At 32.6% G+C, this 13,595-nt stretch overlaps 1 protein-coding gene across 1 annotated transcript; it reads right to left on the minus strand.

The window, feature by feature from the left end:
- Nucleotides 1-203: 203 nt before the first annotated feature.
- Nucleotides 204-8,909, minus strand: LOC114179695 (acetolactate synthase small subunit 2, chloroplastic-like). Its single transcript, XM_028066109.1, has 12 exons — nt 8,605-8,909; nt 8,293-8,506; nt 8,055-8,138; nt 7,875-7,943; nt 6,765-6,848; nt 6,481-6,633; nt 5,501-5,587; nt 3,946-4,050; nt 3,735-3,857; nt 2,689-2,841; nt 1,735-1,800; nt 204-457 (listed from the first exon to the last, which is right to left on the minus strand). Exons 1-12 carry the CDS (start codon nt 8,802-8,804, stop codon nt 374-376), a joined length of 1,422 nt encoding a protein of 473 aa, XP_027921910.1. The 5' UTR covers nt 8,805-8,909; the 3' UTR covers nt 204-373.
- Nucleotides 8,910-13,595: the final 4,686 nt, after the last annotated feature.

The following is a 13,595-nucleotide window of genomic DNA, read 5'->3' on the forward strand; positions in this document are numbered from 1 at the left end:
TGTACTCATTCCTTTATTTATTATAGAGATAAGTTAGCAATTTTCTATTTTATTCTTTTAAATGTGAAAAATGAAATAATTGTTTAGAAGAAAATATTATTTTATTTGATATTTTTTAATATTATTTTTGAAAAAATAGAAATTAACACGGCCAACTTAAAAATAATCCATAAGTATCTCTTAAAAACACCTAATTACAACAATTTAACTTTTTAATATATTTTTATATATTAAAATGAGTATAAGATATAAAATATTTGAAAAGATAGGTGCATAGTATGACACTAAATAAGCAATTTAAGTTTAAACAAGTAGCATCCAAAATTTTGTTTGTACCGAATATGAAACTGAGTGGTGGTTGGAGGTGAAGACCTTATAAGGGGTAGGAATATCCACGCAAGTACTTAGAGTCCACGCCTGACTCACGGACTAGAGCAATACGTCCCGTTCGTGCCACCTGAAACACCAAATATATCAAACACTTCAGATTCGGTAAATCACAACCACATATAGGAACAGAACCTAGTATAACCAATTCTATAAATTTGTGTATATCCTTTGGCCACCAATTAAGTTTAAGTAATCAACTTCACCACTAAACCTAACTTTCATAGCTGTCTTCTCTCCAGATGGAAAAGGAATAAGCTCTTACACGTCATTGCTTGTAAGAGTTTGCATTTTATCAATCATGACTTGTTGTCATTTAAGATAAGAGTTTGCATTTCATCAATCATGGCTCGTTGTCATTTAGGATAATCGAGCAGACAAAAGAAAAAACCAAAAAAGGATATGATGGAGACTGACTATGATAACTCAAAATTATAAATAGGTTATGAATTACAAGTAGGCTGAATACATTTCCTAAGACCAATAAGACAATTTAATGTAGAGTCATGTGAAGGAGTTGATGGAGAAGGATCCATGACATGAGAAGTTGTCGAAGGAGGATTTGAATCATGAGAGACTTCGGGGATTGATTAGCATGTAAGGGGATGTGGTGGAGCAATGCTAGACTGGTTTTCATTTGAGTTGGAGTTAGCAGAAGCGTAAATTATTAGAGGACAAAAGCCTGGAATAGGGAGAACATGTTGAATGGAAGCAGGAGTTTCCAAGGAAGATGAGAAAAAGGGCGTGTCCTTAAGAAAGGTGACATCAACTAACATATTTCTTTGGGTGGTCAGAGAATAGAATTCGTATCCTTTTTTAAGGGCAAGAATATCCCCAAAAAACACATTTAATAACTTTTGCAAAGTATTTGTCTAAACCTTGAGAGATATTATAAGCAAAACAGGTACAATCAAATACCTTAGGAGAGACAACAAAAAAGGAGTCATTTGGAAAAACGGAGTGAGGAATTTGATTTTCAATAAATGAAGACGACATTCTGCTTATTAAAAGATAAGTAGTGAGAATTGCATCTCCTCAATGATGTAAAGGAACATTTATTTAAGTCAAGTAGAGAGAATTGCATCTCAGTGCAGAGTCTACCAATACTACTCAGTAGCGAATCTGGGCATGGATAAACTCGCCAAGCCATGGGAAAAGTGTAGAATTGTATGATTCTACTAATTGGAATGCAATTCTGACTACCATGCAACTAATCTAGAATTAAGAAATACATTTATCAAAGCAAATGCACCAAATATGACTGAAATTCATGGAACAATGTGTTTAAACAAGTCAAATGTCACAGCAAAAATATTCAGTATGTAAGAAAAAAAGTGCAAAACATACCTCACAAATGCCATATGGTTCTAACAATCTCTGCAATGCAACCATCTTGTCCAAATCTCCAGTGAGCTAGTTCGAGATCATTCAATTAGATTTAAAAAAAATTGAAAATAACCAAAGAATTCATGTTGTGATGGCAGCATTTGGAATGTAGCAAAAATACTTTGAAACAAACAAATAAATTTTCTGTCATCAGTATTGCCTTGAGCAAAAAGAACTAACCTGCTCTTTCAAAAACCATAAGATTAGTTCAAACGAGAAATAACTAACATTGAAGCACAGGGAACAAGTTTACACCAATATGTTATCTACGGTTCTAAACTTCTACTTATTACACCTTTTTGTCTTTTGAGGAAAAACATCACAGAGTCCCTCCCCCCCCCCCCCCCCCCCCTTTTGTCACTAAATATTAATCCAAAAGAAAAATAAAGTTAAAAAGGTTAGGGTACAACGCTATTTTTTCCTTACAAATATAACGTTTAAGACGGAAACAATGCTATTTCTGATAGTTAATAATTCAAGAAAGAAAGAAAACGGATGTGGAAAGCTGCAGACAGCAGGGATAAAAGGACTCTTGTAAATTTGGATGCTAGATCAATAGCTTAATATCATCTATTTTCATGAACCAGAAAAAGCTACACGACAAACTGAGGACCAGTTGGATCTCCCGTACCCTGCCTAATTGGTGGTGACTCTATTTGCTGCTGGAACAAATCTGGATGCTAGATCCAACAGATATTAAACTGGAAAGAATGCATGATCCTATGACCTTGTAGCACAGTAACATTCAGCTAAAGTAAATAGGTTTTAGTGACTTTTAGTTACACTATAGTCACCAAATTCAACATTCTTTCTACAGAAGTGGCATCCAACATTCACCAAGTTTGTCAGTATCGATATAAGTTGATGTTAAATAAGATGCTATATCACTTCGCTGGAAAGTTACACAAAATTCACCTCCAAAGTTATTGTGTGATCAGATACATCAACAGCTCTGGCCCGGAATATGCTGGCAATATCGAGGACATCACGCCGTGCAGCAGCATTTACAGCAATCTTTATTAGCATTAATTCTCGCTCAGCAAATGGCAAGTGGGTGATATCACGAACCTGAAGAAAATATCAGTCTAACTCAATAATGAAAATAATAAAATGCTCAAATTTTTATCCATTCTATCAAGATAGAAGAAACAAAGATTGACCGATAAGAATTTATGCAGCATCAAGTATAGAAAGTCTTTCAAATTCAAATTCCAGAGTAAAAAGGAATGTCAGGCACCGAGAAATTAGAAAGGTTTCTAAAAGAGACTAATACAGGCTACTCGAGTTCTTGGATACTCTTCATTATTCACTTCATTAAGAAACACAAGATTCACTAAATTTAACCTATATTTAACTCCGAACAAAGGTTTTCAACACAAATTTCCTGTGGTAGCCAGGGGCACCAAAAAAAGAGAGAAATTTTATGTGGTTTAAACTACAGTTAACTACAGGCTTATGTCCGTGGGCAAAAACAAGGGCGAAAATCTCTATGATCAATGGTTTGAAAGATTACCTACTCGATGTTGAAGTCTGTAGTTTAAAGAAATATTCTAACAACTTCACTAAATTCCTTATCCCAATATACCGATATCCTTACCTTAGTTGCAATTTTGTTCACTCTGAAGTAACTACCGATTTTACAATATAATAGGATTATACCATGGACGTACAGTTTCAGGCTTATCAAGGATTAGTAAGTTCCTCCTTCTCTTCCAAAGTTTCACCACAAATTACAAGAAACAAAAAATAAAAAACTTAAACAAGCACTTAGATGTTTGGGAAATGTTGTTTTCAAACCTTAAGAAAATGGCAAAAGTATGTGAATAAATAAAAAATAAACTTAAACAAGCACTCAAACTGCCACAAGACACTGCAAACAGTATGAACTAAAAACGTATCACTCAAAGCAAATAATTTGTTTATTGGATATGATGCATTCGTTTTTCATAGAGATTCTGAACCTCATGCAGCTCTACTAGCTTATAGAGTTGCTGAACCAGCTTGCTGATTGTCTCATCTGTCCCAGGAACCACAGTTGTAAGTCGAGAAAGTCCTTGAACTTCTGCATGTCCTACAGCTAAACTCTGAAGATAACAAAGCAGATGAGAAAATCGAGAAACCAGAAGCATTTGATTTGTGTGTTCGTAATAAAGAAATATTGAAGAAATAAACCTGAATGTTATAGCCCCTTCTAGCAAAAACTCCTGTAACAATGTTTAGAACCCCAGGAGAATCATTCACAAGCATGGATAAAGTGTGTGACCGAATTCCACTAACCTGAAGGCAATATCCCAACAGTAAGACAGAGTCCCGATCATTGTGATTCAGAAATTGATGAAAATCGCATGCTTACTGTAACAAACTTATACTACATTTGGCTCCTCACAAGCATGAAAATTTTCTAGTTAGAGCTAAGATTTCAAAGGTGACAAAATTAGGAAGCACTTTTGAACTAAACGTTTTTTGTAGAGACCTCATGGTTAGAATTAAGACTCAATAAACATTTTATCTTGATTTCTGAAATACGAAATCACACAAGCAAGTGAAATACCACATCCCAGTTGAGAGACTCTCCAAATTTGGGCCACTTCCCACCCAAAAGAAAAAACCCTTAAAATATGGTTAATTGAAAGACTAACTTCATAAGAGAAAAAACATAATATGTCCACGAGCACTTCTATCTAAATTGATCAGAAGCACATCAGATGTCAGTTAAGACTAACACAATGGTAATGAAACTAGCGCAACCCATTGTATAGGGCTTTTGTCAAGGTAAAAATAAAACTATACGGCTCAACTAAGATTGTTGGAATTCTGGGTTTTGACGTATTAAGGGAGGAAGAGTGATTAAGGAGAATGAAAAAGTATGATATTTTTTGGTTTGACAAAACATTTTGTTTAACTTTTAATTACAAAAATCCCACCTTGTCTTCACATTTTGGTTTGTAAAAGAAATAACAAAACAAGTTTTTATTGATCTGTTTTCACTATTTCCTATGCAAACTGTTCAAAATAAGAAATAAAGTGAAAACAGAAGTTTTCCACCCTCCCAAACCGATATTAGCTGAGTGTGTTTCGATGTATTAATATGTTTATAAAACTGGCATAATAACCCTACTTAAGGAAACATATAATGATAAGATGAGAAAAAGTGGACACTAAACCTCATTTTAGAGAGCAAAAATCTGTTTACTAGAAAGAACAATACAGAATGAGGGAACAAAAATGTTAGAAGATGCTGGAAGGTTGACATTGAGGATTGCTGATTAATTTGATGAAAAATCACGAAACTAAAATAGAACTCCTAATTAAAATATAGCTCTCCGATACCATGTTGGAATATTTGGACTTTAGGTATCAAGGTAGGACGAAAGAAAAAAGGTATAAAAAACTATTAGGTGTTAAGTGATATATTATATTTACAATGTATTGATAAAATAAACAAATAAGGTCACTAATCCTATAAGATGACAAGGAAACTGGGAAACTATTCCTAGAGGATAACCTTATGACATTTTTGGATACTTACATGTACTCTCTAACAAATATATTCAGATGTGTACCCAAAAAGTCATAGAAACTACCTCACTATTCAAATCAAACTCCATAGGAGAAACCAAAAAAAAAAATCACTAACAACAAACTGTAAAGGAAGATAACTATGAATTAAAAGAAAACTAGAAAAGTGATGCATTTAATGACAATAAGCAACTACAAACCATCTTACATCTTCATCATTGAGAACACCCCAGTGAGCATCAAGTACTTGATTGACTGTAAAACTCTCTGAAGGTTCTATAGGATAAACGTCCCCCTTCACACAAGCAAACATGTCAAAATGAATGGTCAGAAACTAGATCTCGTTTTGCTATCTAGCAAATAAAGCCAAGCACGGAAGGGGGCGGGGGTATATTGAACATGCAGTAATGGAGTGCATTTATGCTAATTTATTCTTTTGCAATAGTCACTGATTTGTTCTTCTTTAGCCCATCATTCAAATTCTATGAATTTAAAAATTGTGTTAAACAAAGAGCCAAAACAATGTAAATCCAAAAGAATATATTACCACATTCAGGCATGAGCTAGAATATATCATTCAATTTCTACCACGACCTAGCAAGTGACTTGAACCAAACAATTGCTCTGAATTATGGTGTTGAAGGAAGATGGAATACATAAAAGAAAAGTATACGGGTAATGAACAAAGTCACCATCAACAATAAAAATTCAATTCTATAGACCTACAAACCTCTTAAAAAAAATGAAAAAGAAAAAAAAAGTACAACAGTGTAAAATACAAAACTTTAAAAATAAATGGGAAAAAAGATTCTCAAAAGGTGAGCAGTTATACTCCAGTCAGATGCTCAAAAGAATTGCACAAAGTACAAAACCATCATGAAACTTCAGCCCATGTGTTTCCCAAAAGCTTTGTAGCAAAAGATTAATATATATTCCAAAGCCCAACAGACAAAAGGTGTTTGATTGTAAAGACCATTAGTTGCCTTGTTAATAGTGTTTGAGATACGCATAAACCTTGAAACCATTTTCCAAAATTTCTCTAGTGTAATTTTACTTCAGCAAACTAAGTTTCTTCATGATTTCTAAATTTAACACTTCAATTATTTAATTTCAAGTTCAATTTTCAAGTTGAAGAATTCAAACATAGGTTTAAAAGGAAACGGAAGAGTTAAAGAGTAAATATCATACCCCCACAGGCGTATCATTTTTGGCAACAGAATTCACATTTTTTGCTCCCACAAGGGCATTAACAGGTGTTTTTCTTTCAAGATCTGGATAAGATGCAGCTGAATACCGCCAAAATGGAGCAGATGCACCCATCTTTTCCCTTCTTAATGCAATCTAAGAATAGTTACATCATCCAATAATAATGAATTAGTAAATTTTGCTCAGCCTTACAATATAATGCTCAACAAAGTAGACAACATACAAAAGTTATGAAAATTTCTTAAGTACTCAATTGAAGTATCCACCTTTCCAGTTCTAGCTATTTCTTTAATTCCAAACTTGCTAAAATTTCTTTGAACAGCGGCCATCTTCCCTGGATCTCCAGTGACCTGTAATCAGCAGAACAAGTCATCTAAAACTATGATCTGATTTTATGTCCAATAGTAGCTAATGATAAATTGCAGGTAATAATGGCAGTGGTTGTGACTAAATAACAGTTAAATGGAAAAGAAAATATGAGACAAACATTTAGTAAAATAAGGTTTAAAAAATATACCCAGCTTATCAGTGCACTATTTATTCCCGATATTGTTTAAAGATAATCAAAATCCTATTTGTGTAAAAATGAAAGACAGGAAATGAAAAACAAAATAACTAAAAGTGGCCAGTCCAACAAGTAAACCACATACAGCAATACTAAAACCATAGTATCCTAACTTTACCACTCTAAATGCATTGAAAGGAAGAGTATATGAATAGATGTAACATATTCCCCACACGAGCTGTTTACAAGACACTGTATATCTGTACCATACTAGTAGAATACAACGTACCTCCAATAATAAACAACTATCTAAATGAAACAGCAGTGATACTTTTTCCCCACTTTACAAGTACAATCCAATTGATTATGAAGCCACGGCCAATTAACAATGCCTACTGCAAAAACAAAGGTCCAGCAGCAAGATACCAGAACTTTGATGATGGCCACAATAACTTATGTAGCTTCAATTTTTGTCAAATGATCCTTCATTGAGGCACAAACAGCACTGTTGAACCAATTGACATTTTAAAATATTTTATTCATAGCAATGGTTAAGCTTTGAGCACTTTGGAATTGGAAAAAATTATGCCTACGGGATTTAACTTGTAACACGTACACAAGGTACTCTAAAAAATTTCTCTAAAAAAAAACATAAATTGAATGTGTTGTTATAAGGAGACAAATAGCCCAAAAAATAACCTTCATGAAGGCATTAACAAATATTCTCAAGTAACTAAGGTCAGCGGAATAACAAGAAATGCTCGGTCCGCATACCCTTGTCTTCGATTACTATTAGTTTTACAAGATGCGTATAAATACAGCGTGCAGTAACATGTAAATTGAAACATATTAAAAGGTGCCCAGCACTAACCTCAATTGTCACCGAATGTTCCGAGATATCAACAATCTTAGCTCTGAAAATGTCCACCAACCACTTCAACTGAGAATATCCCATCAAAAGAATAAATAAATAGAAGCAAACAAAAAACAAAAACACAAACACGTAACAGATGCAAGAACATACAACAACCACAAACCACTAAGCAGTTACCTCCGCATGGTGCTTCGGATCCGCATGCACTTTTATGAGCATCAATTCACGTTCGACCTGCGGTTCCCTTGAAAGATCCTCTACCTGGCAAGCAAACAACGCAAACAGAATCAGTATGGACGCTTCCTTCACATTCATTGTCTCAAAACCTTCATCACCAAACACTTTTTTCCAAAACAGCATCACAATAAAATGCTAATTACAAAACTCCCGCGTTATGCTACGAACAGAAGCGAACCTTCAAAACGTTGACGAGCTTCTGAAGCTGCTCCATGACTTGGCGCAGCACCTTATCGGTCCCTGACACGACAATGGTGAACAGAGCCTTGTCCTCATTGAGGCCAACGGCGAGCGATTCGATGTTGTATCCTCTCCGCGCGAAAACGCCGGCAATCCTATTTATCATTCCGCTCTCATCGCCGACGAACACCGAAATCGTGTGCCGCCGAACCCTGCATTGCAAACAGAAATCATCAATTAGCAACGAATCGGAAAACTAGCTAACCGAAGTAGGAAAGTGAATAAAAGGAAACGGAATAGGAAGACATGCTTTGAGCGAGCGGGAGAGGGCGGAGAGGGAGGGGTGCTGGCGGAGACGGTTGTGTTAGAGGAGGTGGCGGCGGAGACTGTGAGATTGTGGGCGGTGAAAGTGTGAGGTGTGAAGAAGGAAGGTAGTTTGAGAGAGAAGAGAGGTTTAGGTTGAAGAGAAGGGAACTTGAGGGTTTGGATTGGGGTTAGAGTGGCTGCCATAACCACAAGGCAAACAAAGTGAGAGCAACGGTGGTGGCGGCAGCAGTAGCAGAGAGAATGTGTGTCAGTGAGCGCAACTTGTGTGCTTCCTCTACTACTTCAACTGCATTATGGACACGATTTTTACTTCGCTTTTTTATAAATATTATAATTACAAATATAAAAATACTTTTTATTTTCAATTATCAATTTATAATACATTATAAACTAAATGGGATTTTGATCTTGAAAATGTAAAATTGTGTCCTTAATCAGTTTAAAGTATGTTTTGCCTGGAAAATGAAAAACTAAAATTTGCAGCTACCAATGTCATATTTAAACTTAACTAATATATTTTGTATGTATATATTAATTATTAGTTATAATATATAATAACATATAGCATGTATAATTTTACATGTTATATATGTATTATAACATAAATTATATTGTATAATTAAAAATACTGTAGCCAAGAAATTCGGTACATGCGACCTCTCCATGGTATTAATATTAATATACAAGTATATGCTATACTTGTATTAAATATAGTATAATAGGTAGGAAGTATTTTAACGAATCACAACTAAATAAATGAGTTTTAACAAACATGGTATTAAACAAGTAGGTTAATGTAATTTAATTCACAACACGAACTCAATGATATACACATTACATAAGTCCATGATTCCCTGAATAAAATAATATTCAACATGTTTAATAATTGATTCCTCGTCAAAATTTATCCAATATAATCCCCCAAATATTAGGCTATATATATTTTGTATTTAATATAACAAATAATGAAGCATAAATTTTCATTGATTTTCTGCCTCCAAAATAGTCATACTTGACTCTGGAGGAAGAATGTTAATGTAATGATTCAAAAATTTCATACAATTAAACATAAACTAACTTTTAATCTAAAATTGAATTTAAAATAAATATTTTTTGTTTAATTGATACAAATATGTAACTAGTACTTAACATTCAATGTCTAAAATTATAGCTGTTAAAATGGACCGTCCGGTCCGATCCAACCCAGCTCACCACGGATTGGTCACTTAGTGGGTCAATTCAACCCGGCTCACTTATTAGTAAGTCAAAAAAATTCAAATCCGATCCGGTCCACCTCGGATTGGTGGGTTAAACGGGTTAGTTCACTAGCCACTTAATTAAAAAAATATAATTTGTTTTCTTAAGTCAGAAATTTTATTTCGAATTAAAATTTAAATAAACTTGAATACAATCTCATTATAATCCAAAATAATGTTAAACTCAAATACAAACCAAAATAAATAAATAAAAATACAAATTACTATCTAAGATCGAAGCATTCTTGTGACTTACTCAATCTTTTATTGAATGCAATATTTTTTTCAGCAAACTAATTATACTTTTTTTAATAATTATACTTTTATTAGGTAAAGCTAGGTTTCCATTTGCCAACCCACCAATGTGTTTGGTTAAAAAAATAGCTCAACATTGCAAAGTATAACATAATGTATGTCACCATGCGAGTTGGTGGGCCAACCCGGCCCACCACGAATTCAATCCGAGTGAACCAGATTTTTTGTGGATCGGGTCAAAAATTGACTCGTACTGATTTGTAAAAAAATTTAAATCCAACTCGGTCTAAACCCGTGGTGGGCTGGATTAACCCACATATTTTAACCCATCTATCTAATAATCAAATATTTAAATAATCAATAAAAAAAACTACGCTTTAATCAAATCAACAGAAAATAATCTTTAGTTATTTTACCTGAAATTTCATTCTCATCAACTTAAGATATTTGTCTTGAAAGTATATCATATTCAAGAAAAAGCACACACAAAAATAAAAGAAGAATCACATAAGTCTTAACTTGCTTTAAAGTATTTTTATTCAAACACTAAAAAATTCTAATAAACTTTATATATGATGTCTCCGAAGAAAAACACAAATCCAAAAAAATATATAGGGTTTCCACGTGTGACTTTTCACTCCCAGCTTCAATTCATCACATGTGACATTTAATAATGATTCGTTATTAAAACACAACTATGCATTCTTACTACCAACTTCATAAAATATAGAACAAATATAACATCCTTTTTTTCTGGTATATTAAAAAATAAATAATATTAATTACTAAAATGGTTTTGTTGGTTTTCTTTTAATTTGAAAATTTCTATATATATATATATATATATATATTTAAATGCAAAATTGAGTAGTTTATGAAAGACCAGTTTTATGCATGTAGAAATATTAATTTAAGTATGTAAAAGATAGTGAAAATATAAATGGAACGTAATTGTATTAAGAAGTGAAAATCAAAAAATTAGCCTAATAAAATTAATTATTTATTAACTTCAGTTTATTAGATCAAGGATTTTAAGGTGAGTTATTTACCAAGTGAAAACAAATCAGGCCAATGTTCCCATTTTCGGCCAAACGAATTAAAAGAAATTAAAAGAATTACAACAAATAACTATTCATGAAAAGACAACCTAATGGAAATCGGTATGTACCATCGAAGTAGCAAAGTTTAGGTAATTAAGATTAATTTATTCTTCTTATTAGCTCTTGTCTTTTGTGCACTATAAATCATATAAATATTACTTCACTTCCGTGTACTTGTCGTAACAAAAGACCTGAAGATGGAATTTAAGGTAAGTTTTCTACTAAATATAATTTTAGTCTTTTTAAACTTTTCGCCTGAATTTATATTTTATTTTTATTTCGAGCTTTAAAACAATTTAGTCTATAAATTTAAAAAGTCAATAAATATAACATTTTAATTCAACTGCCTTAAAAAAAATTCGTATTAAATGGTGTTTCAGTTTAGGTATCGAAACACCATTTAATAAAACACACAAAATAAAGTAATGTTATTGAGTTAAAATAATTATATTCATTAAATTTTTAAATTTTTTTTATTTTTATTTTTTGACAAAATATTATATTTTTAAATGTTTTAATTTTTTTAATTTTTATTTTTTGACAAAATATTATATTTTTAAATGACCTCGTAGAAGAAATGTCAAACTCTCACATCTCATACTGATCTTTACCTACTCTTGTGGGGGTTTTGGACTTTTTTTCATCTTTTCTCTCTTCATCTCTTTTATTTTTATTTTTCATGTGTACTTCATTCTCTATCACTTTAGTTAGTGTTAAAGGATGAAGTACAAAGTTTTTTACATGTTGAACGGTGTTTCAATATAGCGTTTAAGTTGTTTACATCATTTGACATTTATCAACACAAATGTTATTCTAAAACGTCATTTAACTCAAAAGAAATTAATGTCATTGAGTTAATAAGACTATATTTATTCATTTTTAAAGTTTGATAACCAAAATATATCAAAGTTTGGGACAAGAACGAATTCCAATTTCGTGTCTAAATTTAGGAATTAAAACCATATATAATCTAGGGGTGGAAAAATTAATCAGTCCGACCCGCCATGGCCCAACCCATTTTTGACCCGTGGAAAATGGGTTGGGATGATCTAGCTTGTCAACATAACATATGACATAAAATGCAACATGTCTCGTCCCTAAATGGGCTAGGTCATCCCTTATTTTTTTAGGAAAATTGTGACATCTGATTAGCTACATTAAGTGGCATGGACCTACACACTTCTATTTTAGAAGAACCATGGCTTGCTATCTTAAACCAAATATATCTATTGATTACAAATTCTCCATATCTTAGTTTTTGTTTCCTTCCTCATCGGTCTGTCTTTCCATTCATCAAAAAGGAGAATCTTAATCAACACCTTCCATATGTTATTTTTTCTTCATTTGACTCATAGTTTGCCCATAACTACTAATTCCATTTAAAAGCCATTATAACGTCATTGTTAGGCATTTAACAAGCCAACCATAGATCTTGCATATCTTTTCACACTACAATCTCAACCCTCATACCTACTCCAATGGATATTCAATGGCCAGCTTTGTAAATTATAATCATTTGGGTTGTCCATTTTCCCTCATCACACTACAAACTAATCATGTCACAACCACTCATGAAATATGACATGTGTCCTCTCCTTATTGTGTGACATGTGTACCGCGACAATAAGAGTAAATAAGTCACGGGTCAACCTGCGACCAACCCGTCTACGACCCAATGGGTTGCCAAGCCAAATGGGTCGGTTGATATGGGCTAATGGGTTCAATATCCTGAGTCGGCCCACCTTTTTCTAACGGGTTGATGAATCTACTCGTCGAGCCTAATCCATTTTGGTACCTCTATAATTTAACCTTTATTCTTATTTCTCAAATAAAACATATTCTTCTCATGGATATGGTATGGAGCTTTCATAGTTTAGAATTTGTTCCTTTCTTTGTTTTCAATTCCTACTTTTTATTATTTCTACGAGTAGTTTTTGTTTTCTATTCTGGGTATTTTTGTGTTTCAAACTTCACATACGAGAATGACTTTTTTTAACTCACTTTTTAAATTATATTGAGTTTTTAAGAGTATTATTTTATCATTTAAATTTTAACTTGATTATTTTTTATAAATTTATTATTTGATGTTGTGTTTCTAACATTTAGAATTTTGAAAAAAAAATCACTGATAATTATTTGACTATGAATTAAACTTATGACATTAAACATCATGCTAATTGTCAAACAAATACTTTATTATTAGACTAGGGAGCACTTGTAAGAAAAAGGATAACCAAGGTGAGAGGAACTGATCATAATCTCTACATGTTTGATTCCTATTATTTGAATAATTGAATTTGAAGTGTGTTGGGGTTTTTAAATTTTTAAATTGTTGGGTTGCTTGACTTTGGTTTGGATGGAGT

Source organism: Vigna unguiculata, chromosome 3 (genome assembly GCF_004118075.2).
Source record: "Vigna unguiculata cultivar IT97K-499-35 chromosome 3, ASM411807v1, whole genome shotgun sequence".
NCBI classification, from domain to species: domain Eukaryota; kingdom Viridiplantae; phylum Streptophyta; class Magnoliopsida; order Fabales; family Fabaceae; genus Vigna; species Vigna unguiculata.

What these genes read in the sequence shown, in the direction of transcription:
- LOC114179695 (XM_028066109.1), bottom strand. Translation starts at nt 8,804, where the DNA reads ATGGCAGCCACTCTAACCCCAATCCAAACCCTCAAGTTCCCTTCTCTT. An exon ending in ATCCGAAGCACCATGCGGAG is followed by an intron (nt 7,944 to 8,054) that starts GTAACTGCTTAG and finishes GGATATTCTCAG; the next exon opens with TTGAAGTGGTTGGTGGACAT. An exon ending in AACATTCGGTGACAATTGAG is followed by an intron (nt 6,849 to 7,874) that starts GTTAGTGCTGGG and finishes TGCTGATTACAG; the next exon opens with GTCACTGGAGATCCAGGGAA.